The 21,405-nt window shown below is 46.1% G+C and overlaps 1 protein-coding gene across 1 annotated transcript; it reads right to left on the reverse strand.

Annotated features, from left to right (window-relative positions):
• Positions 1 to 12,327: 12,327 nt before the first annotated feature.
• Positions 12,328 to 15,403, reverse strand: LOC124697778 (cycloartenol-C-24-methyltransferase 1-like). The gene is made up of 10 exons (XM_047230320.1): positions 15,321 to 15,403; positions 15,165 to 15,234; positions 14,994 to 15,067; positions 13,707 to 13,791; positions 13,562 to 13,617; positions 13,433 to 13,487; positions 13,286 to 13,333; positions 13,085 to 13,168; positions 12,732 to 12,932; positions 12,328 to 12,633 (listed from the first exon to the last, which is right to left on the reverse strand). The coding sequence occupies exons 1-10, from the start codon at positions 15,401 to 15,403 to the stop codon at positions 12,328 to 12,330; spliced, it is 1,062 nt and encodes a 353-aa protein (XP_047086276.1).
• Between the last annotated feature and the right edge of the window lie 6,002 nt (positions 15,404 to 21,405).

The following is a 21,405-nucleotide window of genomic DNA, read 5'->3' on the forward strand; positions in this document are numbered from 1 at the left end:
ACAGAAAATTAGAATAGATTCGCTCTAGCTATGTTTTGGTGGCCTCAACTTTATATACCAGTCTCGCAAGTTCATCAAACTCTTTAATAATCATTATAAAGAGTTCATAGTAGAATTTATGCTAAGTATTTAGGGAATTCCTGCCTCAAGTTTGTTTTTATATAGTTGGATCGGTTAGTTCATGTTTTTCTGATATGAGATCGATCGTTTTCAAGTTTACCCATTGTTCGCTGAGCCACAGTGAGCAGCACTGAAACCGTGACACGTTACTAATTCCTGCGCAAGGCTGACCGTATTCCTGTTTGAATAATATATGAGAGAGTAATTCCACTCGTGTGTGGCTACCCTAATGTCTGCATGACATATTTGCATCTGCAACCCGTCGATGTTCAATCCAGTCAACGTCTCTGAGCTGCACCAAACCGTCACATCGTTACTTGAAATATCTCTGAACGTATTCGTCTGAATACATGCAGTCATCACTGACCAGTAATAATCCACATCACCAGGCAGGCCTGGCCAGAAACGGGTAGACAGTGGCAGGAGTTGGTCGATCGATCTCCTATTGCTTACGGCGTCTTGATGGTGGAGATGAACTCGTGACGACAGCGCGCTCAACATAGAAAATATATATGATATGTACTGATTCGATTTCCCTTTTTTTTTTTGTTTTTTCAGAGCGCTGATAAATTTGCTTTTTTAGTTTGATTGCAACTTTTGCTCATCTCTATGCGTCTTTGCTTTGGAATTTAACGAGTAGATGATGATTGCAATGCTGATTTCCTAATATGCGTCTTTTGCAACCCTTAGAGCATCTTCAGCCGGGTACAACTACCAGTACCTGGAGACCGACCTTCTGCCCGCGCATCGAACGAGTCGCTGACATGTACCAGACGTAAGACACAACGCGGGACACAACTACGCGCGACTACGGGAGTACGCCGCGAGCGAGTACAGCCCAGCTTGTGTGGCTTAACCATGCACGTCCGTACATCCACGTGAGGTGGCTACCAATAATCCTATAGCTACTAGCATTACTGGGTAGCTACTAGCATGCAAGGACTCCTTTCGCGCGTACGCCACCTCTTGTATGCGAGTACAGTTGCGCGTACAGCTCCTCGCAAGTTACGGATCGGTGGTGTTGGTAGGTTAAAAAATCGGAATAAATTTTCGTCCATCAAATAAACCGATCTAATCTTTACTATTACATAGGGATAGGTATTACATAGGGATAGGTGGTGTTGGTAGGTAAAAAACCGGTGATACGTTAAAAAAACCCAAGTCAATCAGCCTTTCTATACTTCGTACGTCAAAAGAATCTGAGTTATGTTTCGTCCGAGTTATGTTTTGTCCGTGCAAAATAACCAATCAGATCCCTGCTAAAACTCTCCTACAACTAGAGTCCCAATCCGATCAGAAAAGATCAATCAAGGAAGGTGTCCTTATTCAACGAGAAGACAAGGTGCACACCGTCCGGTCGATCGCTTCCTAATATAAGCTTTTTACATCAATAAAATCGTTCGCACGTCCAAAAAACCTCATCGATTGGGCCTCCAATGCTTCGTATACCTAAAAAAACTGGTTACTTTCCGTCGCGTTTCGATAAGCACCACGAGCACGCCAGCTCTAGGTGTGTGTTTGGTTTAAGCCCCAACAAGCCTTTCCAAAATTTTGGCATTACCGAACTAAGGGCATGACCAAAATTTTGGCAAGGTCTTGTTGATTGGATTATAGCCATTGCCCTTCCAAATTTTTGGTACACTAGTATCAATCAATACAGCTACCGATCATACATATAAATACAGTAACGTATAACACACGAGTACAGTTGTGTACAACACACGAGTATAGTTGCGCACAACACACGAGTACAGTTGAACATACGAACGAGTACAAGTACACTCAGCACACGAGCAGGTACCGTCACGCACACTAGCAGGTATAGTCGTGCACACGAGTAAGTACAGGTACAGTCGCCCACACGAGCGAGTACAGTTACCGAGTAAAGAGAAAAATGTATCAAATACACTAAAAACAGAAGTACTTATCAGTTCAAACACGAGTACAATTAGGTACACCTCACGAGTATAATTATAGTAGTATTACAAGTACGGAAAAAATTATCTCGAAACCTATTAATATGGGATCTAGTTTTGAAGATCTCGACGCGAGGATCTCAAAAGTGAAAACGTTCGTAATTTGGATTTGTGGTTCGCAAGATATTTCATTAAAAAAAACAAATCTACAAAATAAAGGGAAAACTGGACCATCCCTTGTCCTTCTCTCTCCTCTCCTATCCCACATTGCTTCCCCTTGCGACACTTGGCGAGCAGGGAGACCACTTCCCACCAAAATTCTGGCACCACAACGCGCCACGTGTCGCATGCGGAAAGACTTTTGGACCTTCGCGGAGACCAGCCTTTTCTTAGAGTTTTCGTCTTCAGCCGCGCGTCCCCAAAAGAGATTTGGGGCGCGCCGGACAAAAAAAGTTCCCAGCCGCATGCCTCAAAGCCTCTTTTTGTCCGACGCGGCCCAATACGGTGTCCGGCGCCCCGAGCCCGTCCCTGCTACACAGGGGACGCTCCGGGCACGCCAGACACAACGAAAAGCGAGGCGAGGAGTGGTGGGACCGACGCGTCAGCGGCACATTAAAGTTTAACCTAACCGTCGCCTACCTCGCGACGGAAGTTACTGGCGCAGTTCCTGCAGAGGCGCAGCGAAGCGTTTCGTCGCGCCTAGCTCTGCGTGCCAGCATTAATGAGCGCCACCGCTCCCCCGCCTCCCTCCGGCCTATAAAAAGGGTCGCTCTCTCATCGTCTCTCGCACACAAACCCTAGCGCCTCTCTCCCCAACCCTAGCCGCCACCATCTCAAGACTCAACGCCATGTCTGGTAGAGGCGGAGGCCGAGATCGCGGTCGTGGTCGTGGTCATGGCCGTGGGAGAGCTGCACGCTCGATCTCGCCTACGACGCCGTCGTCTTCATCGTCGGACCTACAGGAGGAGGATGAGCGGCAAGTGCGTTTCGAGTTCGTCGTCTTCCTCAAGGGCGACCCACTAGGCATCCAGAGGCTGCCGGACAAGTTCGCCGACTTCGTCGCCGGCTCGTCGCCGGCCTTTGCATCTGCGGGAGGCTGTCTGCGGCTGCTGCCGGTGGATTGTGGATGTGATCTTCGATGCGCGCGGCAAGATGTACCTCCACACCGGCTGGGAGAAGTTCGCGCGCTACCACCACCTCGAAGCCGGCTTCGTGCTCACGTTCTCCTACCTTGGCGAGGCCGACATGAGCGTCAAGGTGTTCGACGAGATGCGCTGCCGCCGGCACTACCACGGCGACAACGCCAAGGAGGACGACTACTGAGTGTTGTTTCTTCACAACGAAAATAGGCACGGAGGTTTCTGGTTGTTCCTCCTCGAAAGAACCAACATGGGTACCATCACCAACTGGATTTTCCAGTTTGGGTGACTGGGAATGCCTGGGAGTGTTCTTTCTTGGCAGCGAACACACGAAATCTGTGATGCCAATACTAGTTAGGTTTCATTATTTTGTAGTGTTTTAAATTTATTCAACCATGGTTCAAACTATGAATTAGTTTGTGGAAACCATGTTCCAAACTATGTTTTGTGTAACCATGTTCCGAATTATGTATTAGTTTGTGCAATGTTTCTTCTCTCTATTGAAATAAAAATGAAAAAATACAAAAAAGAGAGTATTTATGTTTAAAAAAGTTTGGGGGCGGCGTTTAGAGGACGCGGCTGGGAACGACGTCCTCCAAACGTGGTACGAACAAAACACGTCCCCCAAACGCTCGATCTGGCGCCGTTTGGAGGATGCTTTAGGGGACACGGCTGGAGATGCTCTTATCATCTCTCTCCTTCAATGCAAAGCACAAAGCTGATGATCAATTGAGCATACTTTTGAAGTTCCTAACAACCAAATAGACGGTCAGTTACACGAGGTGGCTGTAGCGTCGTGTACAAATGACATGGAACATCGAGCACTAAAGACAACCTCTTACTACAGGAAATGCAAGGGCCCGACGGCCAAATTCTTTGCCGACGGATTTTTGTCGGGGCATCTGCACATGACCCGATTCTGGCGGGTTATTTTCTCTTCAGCCCGTTGCCGACGTCAAAGCCATCGGAGCCCCTTGACAAGGTATCGACTTGTCAATGCCTACAGACTGTAGACTAGGGTTTTCGTAGGAAGTAGAGGGCAAGTAGGGTTATGTTGACAATGAAATCGATCCTCTCTTTCTCCTTCGACTCCCCCTTATATAGGAGGCGGAGCCGAAGGTTTCGTGATGTACAAGTTACAGAGACCGGGAAACTCTTTGAGTTCGTCCCGTAATAGTTACAAGTCTTATTCCTAATACAACTCTATCTTTCCAAACTATCTCTTAATTGGGCTTCCGGGCTTCATAAACTTCGGATCGTGGGCCTTCAGTAAAACCCCGGGTACTATCTTCGGCATGCCCATTGGAGATGCCTATGTCAGTAGCCCCCGAGATTTTGCTTGAATCGAAGAATCAGGGAAAATCTCCATCATTACAACTATCACAAGATTTCTTCGAGTTAATAAAAATCTTTCATCAAACAATCATATATTGTACAGGGATATCGGTAATTGGGGTTGGTTCATCTGATGGATCAGGTACCAGTTAACTGCTCTTGTGGCAATCCCGCAAAACCTACTTCAAGATCATGTCCCTGGACATGATCTCGGGATACTGGCGTAATTCGACATGTGCCGCTTAAGGTCTTTTACCAGATGTCGAATTCCAGTTATGTCTTATCGGGTACCTAACGCGTTCGTTAGGATTTTTCTTCGTATCTGTTGATACAGAAAAAGGTAGCAGATCGCATTCAGGGGCGACGCCACACCGCACAGGACGGATCCTGGGGTCTTACCTTCGCAAAGTATTGTGGTATTCAGAGTTTAAGTCGCTACTGAGGCGCTCTGAGAATATATTATCGAGTGCTTTTTTCGGCTGTTGGAATAGCACATTTGTTCGAGTCATACGATGACTTGTATTTTTATCTTGTCCTCCCGATGGGAGTATATGTAGAGTTATTCCATAACTCAAAATATGCTCACCATGACTTTTTCAGTTTCATCGGGTACGCGAACGGCGTTCCCGATGGGAGTAGCCCCCGAGGCTACAGCCAAGTGCTTGTACTTGGTTGTAGGCTCACCTTTTTAGTATTGTTGTCGCTATATTGTCAACTTTTTTTCCATTGCTTTCATCTTTATCGGGTGCGCGACCAGCGCTCCCGATGGGAGTAGCCCCCGAGGCTACAGTCGAGTATTTATACTTGGCTGTAGGCTCAACTTGCCTTACTTTTGAACAACTCTATTTTTTTATCATCTGCATTACCCTCTTATCGGCAGTATAAGCAACACTTCCAATAAGAGTAGCCCCCGAGCATATGAGCAAATTCTTGTATTTTATCATAGGCTTTTGTGTTTTCTTTGTTGACATACTCGAAATTTTCATGTCGATATCCTTGATAAAGCTACTCGAAGTTCTCTCTTGAATGATGTTGTTGCTGACGATGGATGTAAGCCAATGTTTGTCTTTTTTGCATCAACTCATTTATCGGAACTTCTTTTAAAAGTAGCCCCCGAGCATTTGAACAAAAACATGTATTTGATCAAAAGCTTCCGAAGTTACCAATAATATTCTTCTGTCGCAAATCTTCCAAGCACCGCAGTCGAAGTTTCCCTCATAGTGACATCAGCGCTGACGACGGCCATGATCGCTATATCGGGAAGACGCGAGTATTGTCCTGTCACTGACTTGTGGGTCCAAAACCCTGCGGTATTTGACACGTTACGCAAGTGGGGACACACGTCCTCCACTTTCCCTGGCACGCGCGCTATAGCGCCTGTCAAGTTACGTCGCAGTAAAATGTCATTGTTACCCTTGGAGACACGTGTAAGGCGTTAGATCCATTTTTCTGTCATCCAACGGCTCAACGATTCGATGGCTCGCTATAAGTAACCGTCGTCTTCCTCAGAAATCTCCTTCGCTGTGCCACGCTCCTATCCTCTCTGTCCAAAAGCTTTCATTGCAACCAAACAAGCTCCTGCGCCCGTGCTCGTACCCAATCTCTCCAGCGCGAACGTTGATGCCACCGCTGGCGAGGCTCACCAGGCACACCACTCCAGAAGCGAGCATGGCGACACAAGATCTGGAGATCTCTGAGTGGGAGAGATCTAAGATCTCCAACCAAGACACGAACCTGCTGAAAAAGCTTGGATTGATGAAAAAGGAGGAAGCGCTGATCTTTCCCAGTGAAGAAAGCTTCCCGACGCCCCCCATCCAATACCGGGTAACCTTCGTTGACCACCTCATCCGTGGTCTTTCTGCTCCTATCCACGAATTCCTTCGTGGATTACTTTTTGTTTACGGGCTGCAGCTGCACTAGCTGACCCCCAATTCTATCCTCCATATTTCTATCTTTATCACCCTCTGCGAGTGCTTTCTCGGGACCCATCCGAATTGGGCCCTGTGGAAACGCATTTTCTGTATTCACCGCAACAGCTCCCACAACATCGCCTACAATATAGGTGGTCTTGTTATCTGTGTCCGTCCTGACGTCGATTATTTCGACGTCAAATTCCCCGACTCCGTCCAAGGGTGGCGCACGAGATGGCTATACATCCGCGAGGAGTATCTTGACTCGCAGGATTACAACATCGCGCCCTTTGACGGTAGCGCAAAAATCATTTGACGCCGATCATGGGACGCGGAAGCTACCGAAGAAGAAAAAATGGCGACATATTCACTAACGAAGCGCATCCATGAGCTCCAGAATACCCGCGGTAAAGAACTGTCGGGTATCCAAATTACTGCGCATTTCCTTAGGATTAGGGTGCAGCCTCTAGAGGCTCGCAAAAACCCTCTGTGGCTGTATGCTGGCGAGAAAGATGTCGACCGCATATCCAAAGATCTCTCTGTGAAGGATTTGGAAAATCTTGTCCGACGTGTTTCGTCGCTAAGCAAAAAAGATTCAGTTCCATCCTCTTGCCGAGTGGAGCCGTACAACAGCGCCAATCCTCTTTCCAAGGTAAATGATTTGTCCTCTCGAAATTATGTTTTTTCGACTACTATCTTGCATAAATTGTCTTCCTGAGTTTTTATCGTTTCGACTACTGTCTCGCTGAACTTTCTTTTGGTTATTTCCTTCTTCAGAAACATCAAGTTTTATCCTCCCTGCCTCCCCTTCCTAAGGTGGGGAGGTCGACGAACGAGCCGTCGTTATTGACGATGCGCAGGGTACTTCTCGCCCTGAGAGTGAAGTCGTAGGATCTCACAAATCCGCGGCTTCCTCTGAAAGAGATACTGAATACGACGCTTCCGAGTCGGTACACTCTCTCCCTTCCGCTGCTTCCCCAAAGAACAAGAGGAAGAGGGGTGATGTCGAAGATCCCGGCACCTCCAAACCCGGCGGATCACCTGCCGAAGAAACTGCTCCCGAGGAGGAGGACGCCTTCAATCCTTACGAGGATGCCCTCGTTAGCTCGTAAGCTACCCTACTGCCTTTTCCTTTTATATATTGTTTATGAATGCTCTTATACTATCTTTTGTGCACAGTGGCGAAGAAGAAGAAGAACCCGCTGTCAATGTGACTGCTCCAACGAGCACGTCGCAAACTTTAGTTCTTTCGGAAACTCGTCGTGCGACGGAGGAAACCTCGCCTCCTCACCAAGATCTGGAGAAGTCGACTCCTGACACCAGCCCCCGAGGCTCCTCGCCGAAAAGAGCGAGGATTGAACTTGGCGAGGAACAAGGCTTATTGGCCGGGAGTTCGTCGACTCCTTCCTTGGATGATGTAAGTACCCTTATATCTATTTTGTCTTGTGTCGATTTTTTTCCTCTTGACCTCTCTTACAACTTTCTTTTTATCAGCCTCTCATGAAGGTATTCATCCGTCTTGGTACTCAATTCATTGGGTACCGTAACACTGTTGATGGTTTGAAAGGTACACCTTTCTATTGTCTTTATTTTTCACCCAATGGACTATCTTGTTGTCTATCTTAACACTTCTGCCATGTTTCCTTCCGCTAGAGGCTCTCGCCAAAGCTAACAAGCGTGCCGATGACCTCGCCATCAAGCTTGAGCGAAGTGAAAAAGCTCGCGAGAAGGCCGAACAAGACGCTGCCTCTGTTGGAGATCTTCGGAAAAGACTCCACCAAGCTGAAACTGACTTGAGCGAGAATACAACTCAACAGATTGCTCGTGAGGAGGATGTCATTGGCCGCCTGGAGTCGCAGAATCGGCGCTTTGTCAGTAAGTTCATTAATTTCTTTGCTCGAGTCCCTTCGAAGATTAGTTCTCCTTATATTTGTTGATAACCCGAAATTTGTTTCAGCAGGAAAAATGGGCCAAGATTTTGAACTTGAGAGGCCTGAAGGGGATCGTCTTCTCGACACCCTTTCTCTACTTGAAATTCATGGGGATCTGGCGCGCCGCAGTATTTCTGATGCGCGGGCCGCTTTTACGCGCCTTTTCCCCTACTTCTTCCCGAAGAAAAGCCAGCCATACACCTTCTCTGAACTTGCTAAGTGCTTTACTCCTGGAGAGGATCTTGGGTTGGCTTTCCGGCAGGAAAACCTGAAGATTGGCGTCGAGGGCACCATAGCTTTGGTTGCCGAGAGCCAGCAGAACGTCGACTGGGCGAAAGCTGGTGACACGAAGAGGATCAACACGGAGAGGTGGCAATCTTTGATGAAGGCTGCCAAGCCGCACTCGAAGAAGATCCTCTCCTTCCTCGGATACAAGCCAGCTGCTCCCTCCAGTTCTGCCAAACCGGAGGTCAAGTAGACCAACTTACACCTCTGTTTGCTTTCTTTTGGTAGATGTCGATATCTTTATGATATATGACTATATTCGTCGACTCACTAGGAGTTGACCTTTTGTAATGGGGCATCACTCTTGTAAATATCCCAACTTATCAATGAGAAGGAATGATCCATTGCTTGTTTATTGATGTCGACATTTTCTTTCTTCCAGTTGATATTTGATAACTACTCAAAATTGCTGGAACCTCACCTGCTTCAGCTGCTACCTCTCGGTCAAACCGGGTCCCTGACGACGTTTCCCTTGACTACTCTTCATGTGCTAACTTGGATCAATCAGAATTGACTGAACTTCGGCAATAGCTCCAAACTTTGAAGAAACAATCCCTTATTGTCATGGAACAGTCCCGCAAATCGTCCGAGCGGGAAAAAATAGTTCTTCAACAGGCCCAAGAAGCTTTAGCATTTAAAGAAACCGTGACTGCCGAAGCTGCACAAGCCGTGTCCCGAGAAAGTTATATGCTTGAATTGATGGCTGTCGCAAGTCTGGACATGGTAGGTACGTTTCACGTTTTCTGAGTCATCTCTTGTCCTTCACTATCTTGTCATCTTATTTGTGCCCTATCCCCTGAATAGGCTCTTTTTTCGATGTTGCTACCGAAGATCAACGAGTTGATGCGAGATCCAATCTTCTTGTTAACCTTGCCTTGGACAATGGTTCCAGTTTTTGGTCATCTCCGGATCGGACCCGACAAATTGTCAGATTTCAAGACCGCGCGGGTCAGGTTCGAGAGTATCTCCAGTTCTGTACTAGAACATTAGCTATGATCTATAATGCTATGTTTCCTCGAAATATTCAACCCACGACGCTTCCTGACTTGATGGAGAAATTTAAAAGTGCCCACCAAGTGTATGGATTTGTGAAAACTCAATTGATGGCAGGCGCCAGGTTTGCCATGATTATGCTACAAATCCGCTATCCGAAGTTGGATATGACCAACATTGTTGAAGCTTGTCACGTTAAACTTAGGAGGCGAAGAAGAAATGTCGAGAAAATCAACGATGTGGTGACACCCGTAGCCGAAGATATGATTGATTATTTACTTCGGATGGACGCTAACTTCTTTTTGGAAAGCCATTATGCTGATTTCATGGGTGCCTCTGCAGAAAGTGAAAGAATAAACATAGATGATATATATGAGGCTTAACTGAAGGCTTATCTCTCCTACCGAGCTTGTTTTATTGAAACTTTTGTATATTGCGAAGACTGTATATAATTGAATCTATTTTGTTTAGCCCCCGAGTGTTTCGGTTGCTATATTTTTTTTGTCTTTATTGCTTTGCGAGGTGTTTAACCAAGGCAAATAATTTGTAAGTTGTATATTGTGAAGATTTTGTATGTATATTGAATCCGCGGGTTGCAAGCCCCCGAGTCTGTCGAAGAAAAAGATGTATATCACCAATATCTTTACTATATTGCAGCCTCACTCGGTGCCCTGAAAGGAAAATAGTGCGTCTGAAAACTCGCGGCCTTTTCAGTATATTGTATATTTTCATGCATGACTATTTTTCAACTTATGCGTAAAAACGCCTAAGCTGCGCCACGTTCCAGAGGTTTGGCTCTGCAATCCCTGTTTTCTTGTCTTTTATTCTGTATGTTCCTCATTCGATTACTTCAGTGATGATGTACGGTCCTAGCCATGGCGACTCGAATTTTTCATGGCTATCTTGCGTAAGCCGAAGAATCAGGTCTCCAACTTGGAAGGATCTTGGTCGCAGATGTCGACTATGATAGTTTTTCAAATCTTGCTGGTACTTGGTGACTCGTGACAGTACTTCGTCTCGAGCTTCGTCGAGTGCATCGACATCGTCCTCCAATGCCTTTCTTAAAATTTCTTCGTCATATTCCGCCACTCTTGGAGACTTGTGCTATATTTCTATCGGAAGCACTGCCTCAGCTTCATGGACTAGAAAAAACGGAGTTTCTTGTGTTGCTGTATTGGGTGTTGTCCGTGTGCTCCATAATAAAATTAGGCTCATCTTAAACCTACCGTGTGACAAGATCGAGTTACTTAAACCTAGGGGAGTGCTGAGCGTCCCCCCGGGGGATCAGATCCCCGATCCCCCGGGTCCGTATCCGCCCGATCGAACTCAGCCGAACGCGCGTGTCCGTCAGATGAAGCGCAGCAACGAGTCAAAAGAAAGCTACCACGCGAACGAGTCTATGTTCCTCTCACGTGGGTGGACCCCATGATCCTACACCGCTTGCACACAAAAAACATATAAAATTCCCCACCATTCCCGACCAAAAATCAGGCGGCTCGCAGCAGCATCGCCGCCGCACTAGCAAATACCGCCGTCGAGTACTCGTAGCACTGCACTTGTAGCAGCTCCGGTGCCCTTTGTAGCGACGACGACGGTGGACGGCTTGCAGCAGCTCCATCGCTGTTTGCAACAGCGATGGCGGCCTACTGTAGCAACGCCGACGAACTTCCGTAGCGGCGAGGATGGCCGCATGTAGCAGTGCGGACAGCCTTTTGTAGCGGCGTGGCCGGCCATGTGTAGCAGTGCCGGCGAACTTGAGTAGCGGCCGCCGGCGAACTTGAGTAGCGGCGCGGCCGGCCGCGTGTAGCAGCGCGGGCGAACTTGAGTAGCGGCGCGGCCGGCCGCGTGTAGCAGCGCCGGCGAACTTGATTAGCGGCGTCGGCGACCAATTGTAGCGGCGCGACCGGCCGGATGTAGCAGCGTTGGCAACCAATTGTAGAGGCACGGCTGGCCGTGTGTAGCAGCGCCGGCGACTTTTTGCAGCGGCGCGGCCGGCCGTGTGTAGCAGCGCCGGCGAACTTGAGTAGCGGCGCGGCCAGCCGCGTGTAGCAGCGTCGACGGCCTTATGTCGCAGCAGAGGAGAAGGAGCTCGAGCTCGGAGGAACACGTTGCCTCTGCCGGGGGAGGTGTTGCCGTGTAGTGGAGGGAGGGAGGGTGGCGGCGGGTTGAAGCCAAGAGTAGCCGGAGCAGGAGCTGGGCCTTAGCGGATTTGGATGAGATGGCTTGGGCGGCGACGTGTGGCTTGTGGCGGCGCCGCTTGGCTTGTGCGGCAGCGGTGGGCGGTGGCGGAAAGAGCGGTGTGGACGAGGCGGGAGGCGGCAGAGGAGGACACCGGGTGCGGAGGTGAACGGTGCAAGGAAGAAGCCTCAGTGGTGCTTCCCATCGCGATTTGGGGGAGAAATCGATTCTGTTGTGCGATTTGGGGAGAAGGAGGTGAGGCCGTGAGGGAGAAGATAAGGTGCGGGGCCCGCGGGACACGCGTCCATCGCTCGAGGCGGAGGATGCGAGCGACGCGTTCCCCGGGGGAAGGCCAGCGTTTTCCTTAAACCTACCGTCTAATAAAATTGAGTTTTTATTATATCCGCGAGTAAACAGATCGAGTCTACGCGACAGTAGGTAGTACTCCCTAGTGTCGGCAAACCTAAGCATGTCAACTAGCTCAGATTTGGGCATATGCGTAGTCGTTCAGGCAATGCCTTCAGTTGGCGACAGGCTTCTTCCGAGCCAAGACGAAGAACATGGGCGTGAAGATCCCTGTCCTGCCACCCTTGACAAGGCCCTCGCTGGCGGTCTCCATCAGGCCAGACACCCTCACGCTGCCCTCGGGCGCGACGCCGAGCCGCTCCATCGCCTTCACCATGGCGCGGGTGAGCAGGCGGCCGACGCGGCTGAGCCGGAACCCCGAGGTGCTCGTCATCGAGGACCAGCTGCCGGCGGCGTCGGGGTCCAGAGGCTGGTACCACGGCACCGGGGAGTCCTCCGCGACGTCCTTGGCGCAGATCACCTTCAAACAGGAAACAGCACAACACAAACAACATCTTCAGGTTCTGAATTCTGAATCCACGGAGCAGCTGGTGACCGGGGAGACTGGTAGCTACGAACCTCGAAGCCGGCGTCTTTGACTGCCTGGACGCACTGCGCGGTGGTGCGGATGTCGGTGAGGCCGTTGCCGAGCTCGATCTCCGCCTTGGCGTCCGCGTGCCGGGGGTTGCCCGGGTCAAAGCGGTCTGTCATGCACCACTCGTAGAACGCTAGCCGCTGCCCTGGTCGCAGCACACGGTGAATCTCCCTGTAGCAACCAACCTGTCGTGCATTGGTTCAGAGATTGTCAGCGAGATGAAACAAAGTTTACACAGTTTCAGTTAGACGCAGCCGGTTAAATGGTTAATGTGAGATGTATTTTGATGAGATCTGTCTGTGCACCGTGCACAGAGTTCAGTCTAGGGAGCACATACGGCGTCAGGGGCATGGCACGTCGCCTCGATCGCGTAGGCCGCGTCGAAGGTGTCGTCAGGGAATGGCATGTCCATGAAATCCCCCTAATATACATGTACCCGAAGAAAAAGAGTCAGAGACGGTTTATCAAGACGTGTATCGTGGTCTTCTTCGTCAGTTAATTCGCTGGCAATAGTCTTTCTCTGTGGCATTCTGTGTACCTTGACAAAGTTGCATCGTTCACGCAGGCCGGCTGAACCGATGAGCTCCTGCAATGCAAATTTTTATTTTTCAGAAACGCGTAAAAAACTTTTATGTTTTATCTGAAGTCTTGAGGCTAGACGAGATTAGTGATGCGTGCACGAGACCTGGCCCCTCGTGATCTGGTACTCGTTGTTGTTCAACCCTGTCACCAGCGCAGAGCTACAAAGAAAGCACACATTCATGCAAGCTGTGTGACTGACACAAGATTTGGATCATCGACATACCATACATACCTGAATTTTGCGATCTCTCTGAGAGGCCCTCCGATGCCACATCCCACGTCCAACACCTGCGAAAGATTCACCGGAAAACTGCTTGTAATTCTCCCTTTGGCATTGGCAAAATAGCCAGCTTTAACCGTGTCTTAATTTCACTTACTTTCATGCCTTCCGTGAGGCCTAGTTGCAAAGCTAGGAAATGCTCGTACCGCTTGATGCTCTCACGTAGAGTTTCTCCTTCCCATCTGAAAACATAATTAACACGGAAAACAAGATTGGGTGAAAATACAACTGAAGACCAAACTTTGCAAAATCACAACTACCGTGAGAATTTTTCTTCCAGAAAAACCATTACACTAGGGAAAGTTGTATTTCAAAAAACCAAAACTGAGGCTCCGTTTGGGAGCTCCATATTTTCTAAACCGAAGTATTTCAAAACTGAAGTATTTTAGTGCTAGGGCATGGAATACTGCAGTTTCATTATACCGTAGTATTCCTCAGTTTTAGCAAAAAATGCAAGGTCTTTGGGAACTGTTGTTTCACCCTCCCCTTAACCGCTTTTTAGGCTAAATACAAATACAAAATAATGCTTCGACCAGATCGGAGGAACTTTTTTTTCTAGAGTTTCTCAGTTTGGAAAAAAGTGGTCCAGATCCCTTTTTCTAATACTGTGAAAATACTTTGTTTTGGAGAATACTGAAGTATTGAAACTGCAGTTTTATGCTACAGCCAAACACCACAAAGTATTTGAAACCATAGTATTTTTAAAAACTGCAGTATTTCATAAATACTTCAAATATACTTCGCTACCAAACGGAGCCTGAGGATTTAGTCCATTTGACAACATTTCCGACAGTCTATGTTCCACTATCAGGTCTAGGTGGCAAAGGTTGCCAGTTTCTACTCTTCTTTTCCAAGGACCAAACAAGAGTTGAACCGGACCGTTTGCAAGTTATCACATTTTTATTGTATTGGCAAACAATATATAGTTTAAAATAAAAAAATCTGAAAAACTCCATTAGTTTGTTCATCCGTTCTTAGATTAAGCTACTATAATAATTCAAGATTTGTGTTTGAAAAAAATAAAATTTGATTGATATTTGCCGAGAACTTAAAATCGGATAGGCTAAATGAGATGAAAAATTCTCTCTTTACTTGAAGTACAGGAATTTTCAAAATTATGAACCAATTTTGACCAAAAAATGCAATAAATGCCAAAACTTCAGAATGGCTAAGCGCAATAAGGGAATTTTTCCAGTTTAATCAATACATGAGTGAATTAGTGGAGTTCCTTAAACTGAGTCTTTTAACTAATTCTGCCAAAGTTCAAAATAATGTGGAAAATTTCAGAAGGTTCGGTTCAAGTCCAGTCTGCCACTAATTAGGCATGGTTCACGAACTTTGATTAGTGAAACAAATGAAAAATGTAAATCATCTATCATATAACCTGTTAGCAAAATGGAACGATTCGCCCCATCCGTACTCGTAGAAGGAGGTGACAAGATCGTAATACTTATTGGCCTGCATGACGAACACCAATGGTAATCAACTTAACTGGTATTGTTGTCTTGCTGAAGACATGCATGCAGTAGATATAGAGAAGAAGCTATAAAAATACCACATCAGCATAGTTGGATGCCCTCGATTTGGCTTCCTCGCCTCCGTGAAGGTCGTGGTATTTCTCGTACCTGGCATATTTTTTTTAATGCAGTGTATCATCAGTGCAGTAAGTAGAAAACACGGATTGTTGATTGATGTTGGCGCGTATACGTACTGTTCGACGGCTGATTTGACTTCCTCCTTGCTGATCTTCCCTCCCAGGCCAGAAGCCAGATGCAGAGCCCCCGTCCTCGACATGATCACTTCACAGACTCAGTACTTGGTTTCAGTACGAGAGAGAGAGAGACACATTATATTATAGCTCCGAGGAGCACACTGCACACGTACGTATATTAGCACTAGCTCCAAGCTAGCTAACGAGCGATACAGTGGCAAACGTATAAGTAAAAAATGTGGCATCTCTTAATTCGTGTCCATACTCCATATATACTTCACATGTAAAATCATAAATAAATTAAATTCAGACAGTGTATGGGCTGCATATGGTGCAGCGCCGTCGGTGGTGAGCAGTCCTAGATTTGCATCCCATGCGTACTGCTCGTTTTGGTATATCCGATAGCCAGGATCCTAGGCGCCGTCGGCCGCCCGATCTTGATCCGGCGGCATGTAAGCTGCTCCGGCACCATGTCGGCGGATCGGAGCCGCGGACGTGAAGCCTTTGTCCTGTTGCCCGGAATGGCCGCCACGAGGTTTGGTGCCGTCGCCCATCACCCACCCTAGGTACTAGATCTTTCTATGCCAGCTGAGCTGAGGTAAGTGCATGCATGATCCCGGCGACTGCTGCGTACGAGAAAGAAGACATGTTCATTCCATCGGACGCGTAGTTTGACTTGCTTTGAAGTGACACTAGCTATGTATGTGGGTCGTCCAGGTAACTTCTTCGGTAACTTTGCCGGCCGGTCCAAGTTAATTACATGCTGGCCATATCTATCTGCATCTGCAACCCCTTCAGTAGCATGCCAGCAGCGTAACCTTCACCGCGCGCTGTTACTACTTTCAACTGAAATGGTCTCATAAGTCTGAAACTCTGAATGTATATTCATGTCTGAAAATATGCAACGAACAACTAATTCCACTCATGTGCCTAAAATGTTTATAGCATATAAGTTTGATAAGCCCTGACAGGCAGATAAAGCAACTAAGGTAGTACTCCTAGCATTCAGACAAATGGCACACAAAGCCAACAATCTAGTAGTGCATACTTAATAGTAATACTAGCTGTTTTCGTGCAGAGGATGCAGAAAATATGCTTACAAAGTGCAGCATTCATAGCATAATATGCACCGGCTAAGCTTCATCTTGAGCCCCTTCAGCCACTAATTAAAGCTGGACACTTGCAGTAGGATGGCACGTAGAGCACACGGTGATACACTTCAACGAAGCCTGGAACCTTCAGAATCCGCGAGTATTTTCCAGTACTGATGCTGTACGAGATTATATCACTAGTAGTTTTGCCAACAAGGATAACTAGATCTCTCTCCAAGTCAAAAGCCTGGATGTCATAATCGAAATACCACAATCCTTCATGATTAGTGCGGAGCAACAAGTCTCTCCCATATTCATTACTCAAACTTAGACGGTGCTTCACCACCCACCTGTCACGGCCTTCCAAACTCCAAATCCTCATCATACAGCCGCCCAATTCCTGCTGTGCATAGCATAAGACTCCCGATGACGGAGCCACACACCCATCACAACAATCAAACATCTCTGGCCCATTTGGAAATCCTGGCAGCTGAATGATCCTCTGATTGAGCCACTTTGTACATTTTTCAGGTGCATCGATTGCCAAAAGGACATGCTTCTGTATATGCCCCACATACAATACACCGTTTACGAAGCATGAACTACCATAAAACCCAAATTCACTTTCCCAGCGACAATTAGACCATGTGGAATCCTTGGAGAAAAATATCTTAACTTCAGAGGAGATTTCACCATCCGGGGAAGGCCCATACTGAAAGTTGAAGACAAGGAAGTGTTCAGACCATAATGGGTCAAAGCATAACATGAGATCATAATCAGAGTCTGCTGGTCCAGGTTCAGTATTTGGAAGTGACATCCACTCTTGAGTTGCCGGATTGCACACAATAACATGGGATATGTCAGCAAAATATGTTTTAAGACGAGCATGGTAACAAAGAAGTAAGCCATTGCTGCAACCCTTGAGCTCCAGAAATTCATAACATGGCATAAAGCTAAGTCTTGTGTTGATTTCTCTGTCACCATAAGGAAGTTCGGCAAGATGGATGCGATAGCGATTCACGTTTACACGGTATAAGACACCAGCGGGGGTTCTTGGGAACTTGTGGCGGTAGTGTGGATCAGATGAGAAGGCAAGCCAAGACTTGCAAACACATTTGAATCGGCAAAAGGACTTCAATGGCAGGCGTGATAGAATTTCCACCACCAGGTCATCAGTTAGCAAAGACAGGGATATCTTTTGCTTTGGCTCCATATATCTTTGCTTGCGGCGGTAGGCCCTTATCTGCATATAAAGACAAGTAAAAAAATGATATAAAACTAAGAAAGCATCAGAGGTTGTATGTATCTGTTTAAATGACCACTAACTTCAAAAGTAAAATACACAACATATAAGAAAAGTTGAGCCGAATCAGTTTTGCCGAATCGGTTGTTGGTTTAAAATCTGGATTGATTCCCTTCAAAAAAGAAACTCTGAATAGATTATCATATATACTTACAACGTTACTAGTATTTAATAAATGGAAACCATTGCCTTAATGCTCAGAATCTCATTCGCAAGTTAACAAATACTAGTAACTACAATAAAATACAAGTGTGACTGCTGTTTGAACTGAAATACTATCCAAATCTCCATGCAGAAACCGAGAATGCGCATTTTAATAATATTTTTGAGGTCATCATCAGACTTGGCAAATGTGTGAAGTCACAAAAAAATACTCTATTTGATTCTAGCCTATGCGGCATAGACAAGGACACAGGGGTTCACTATTTTACAAGAACAGCAAAAAACAAGGGAATACTGTCGTTTGACAGTAAGTCAGCAGTAATGGCTCGAGGAAGCTAGATATACCTTCACTCCTTCAGGTCGTGTATGAGGCCACATTGAGTTACTGCGCCAACTGTTAATGAATGAGATAAGCCTAGACAAATCAAGAAGATCATTTATTTAATTTTTGCGAATGAATCAAGAAGATCATCGTATCCATCCCAAGTGTGACTGACCAGAGGAAATGTACTCGACGGAGTGTCCCAGACCTAAGATCCCTTTTGCACCACAAAGGTGAGGGAGAGCCGGAGAGACGGGGGAATGCGCCAGTTTACACGAGGGCTCGGCGACAACTGCAAGACCTCGCGTGAGGGTCAGCGAGACGGGGAGATCAATTTTGCCGGAAGATGCGGCCGCGCCGAGAGATGGGCTCTCCCGTGATTAGATCAGAGGAGCGACGGCGGCAGTTTTGGAGTGAGGCTACAAGATCGCGAACCCTATTTCCCTCGCGTGCGGGTGGTAGTTGGGCCAGCCCACTATCGACTTAAACCGGGTTTTCACCAGTTTTTTCCGTTGTTTCCGAGTTTCCCTACTAGTTTTTTTAATTGGTTTTTTCTTGGGTTTGCTGTTTTCTATCTGGTTTCCAGTTTTTACGATATTCTCGTGGTTTTTTCCTCCCATTCTCTTCTCTATTTTTTTCTGTTTCTTTGTTTTTGCTTTTATGCTTCATTCTTTCATTGAAAAAGCTGGACATTTTTTAAATTTTAGCAATTTAAAATTTGAAAACAAATCCAATGTTAGAACATTTTTCAACTCTGAACTTTTTAAGATTTGAAAAAAAAATCGAATTTGAAAATTTCTAGTTTAATTTTTTTCATATCTGAATATTTTTCTTAAAACCAAAACTTCTTCAAAATGTGAGCAATTATCTGATTTTTTCAAAGAAAATATGCAAAAGGTGTTACGTGGGGCATGCACGCGGGCGGAGTGAGCATCGTTCCCGCATGGGAGCTATCAATAGAGGTTCCCTATCCTCCGCCCATTGCGAGACGGTATGCGTCTCGCCTACGCACGTTAGTAGTTTGGGCGGCACATTTGCGTATAAACTTTTTCCTATTTGTTCGTGGTTTTGTCTGGCCTTTTCGGCTTCGGATCCATTTGTCTAGTTTTATTCAGGTTTTCTGCATTTTTTCATTTTGTTTTTGTTTCTTTCTTTTTTTCTTTTTTTTTCTTTTCTTTATTTAACTTATTCCAAATTTGAACATCTGATTTTTTTTTGAATTTGAGCATTTTTAAATAGGAATCTTTTAAATTTAAGAATTTTAAAAATTGAATATTTTCACATCTGAACAAATTTTGAATTTGAATATTTTCATTTTTGAACATTTTTTAACAAAACATTTTTTCAATATATGTGCAAAAAAGGCAGAAAAGAAAAACAGACAAAAAGGAAAAGAGAAACAGAGAAAAGGGCATAAGTAGAGTAAATTATTTAAACCTTGGGATACATCTTGGCGCCGCTTGCAACCCTACTTGAAATGTACATGCATGGCTATTGCATTAATCATCAGTCGACGTGATTCTGAATCTTAATCATTGCGCATGAAGACTAGGCAAACTCCTGCAACTACCAGAGCTTGGACACAGGCTGGTCCTCTCTTACTTCATTATATTTATTTATGCCCTTTTTGTTGATATATTCGACGTCTCCATGTATGGAGATGATCCTAGAGAGCAAATGAACGGAGCAGTTACTTAGGCCTGACCAGCCGAAGCATCATGGTTTTCTAGCATGAAGTGGAAAGAACATGTTGACAGGTTTTCGTCTGGACAAGGGGGAGATGGATTACAGACGACTAGAAGAGAAGTGTGGCATGTCAGCTTGACATCTGCATCTACAGCCCGTTGATGTGTCCATCTAGTCACTGACGCTGAGCTACAATTTGCAGCTTCGAAACCATCAGTGCTACTATTACTTCCTACTGAAACTCATGTCTGAATATATGCACTGAGCATCCACCCATGTGGCCAGAGTATTTATTCATGTCTCCGCACATGTTAATAACATCAAGGCAACAATGTTAATCAATCTGCAGTTAAGTTTTTCCCCATATTAATCAAGCATAGGTTTTGATCAGAGTTGACAGGCAGAAAAGGCAGCTACAGTACCTTCCAGACAAATGGCACACAAAGCGAACAATCTAGATATTTGGTCCAGCTAATGCAGAGAAGATGCTTAGAAAGTATAGCATCCATAGTAGCATAATATACATAGTATAAACTTCACATCTTGAGCCCCTTCAACCCCTAATTAAAGCTGGAAACTTGCAGTAGTACGGCACATAGAATATACGTCGATACAGCTCACCGAACCTTGGAATCTTCATCATCTCTGAGGCTTTTCCGGTACTGATGCTGAATGAGATTATCTTGTCAGTAACTTTGTCAACAAGGATAACCAGATCCCTCTCCAAGTCAAAAGCCTGGATGTCAAAATCAAAGCACAAAAATCCTTCACGGTTACTGCAGAGCGACAAGTCCCTCCCCGAATACGCCGTTCATGCTTAGGCGATGCTTCACCACCCACCTGTCAGGGCCTTCCAAACTCCAAATCCGCATCTTACAGCCGTGCAGTTCCTGTTGTGCGTAGCATAAGACCCCGATGACACGCACAAACACCCATCACAACAATCAAACATGTCTGACCCATTTGGAAATCCTGGCAGGTGAATGATCCTCTGATTGAGCCAATGTGTACCTGTGTCAGGTGCATCGATTGCCAGCAGGGTATGCTCACATACATGGCTCACATACAACACTCCGTTTAGGAAGCGCTCGGTACTATAAAATCCAGAGTCCCTTTCCCAGTGACAACCATGCCATGTGGAATCCTTCGAGAAAAATATCTTAACTTCAGTGGAGTATTCACCATATAGTGAAGAAACTGACTGAAAGGTGAAGACAATGAAGTGTTGGGACCATGATGGATCAAAGCATAACATGAGGTCATACTCAGAGTCTGCCGGTCCAGGTTGAGTATTTGGAAGTGACATCCACTCTTCAGTTGCTGGATTGCACACAATAACGTGGGAAATGTCGGCAAGATATGTTGTAATACCACCACGATAACAAAGAAGTAGGCCATTGCTGCAACTCATAAGTTCTAGGTACTCATAACATGGCACAAAGCTGAGTGTCGTGTCAATTTCTTTGTCACTTGAGGGAAGTTCAGCGAGATGGATGCCAGTGCCATCCTCAGGTATTTGGT

Source organism: Lolium rigidum, chromosome 3 (genome assembly GCF_022539505.1).
Source record: "Lolium rigidum isolate FL_2022 chromosome 3, APGP_CSIRO_Lrig_0.1, whole genome shotgun sequence".
Classification (NCBI taxonomy): Eukaryota; Viridiplantae; Streptophyta; class Magnoliopsida; order Poales; family Poaceae; genus Lolium; species Lolium rigidum.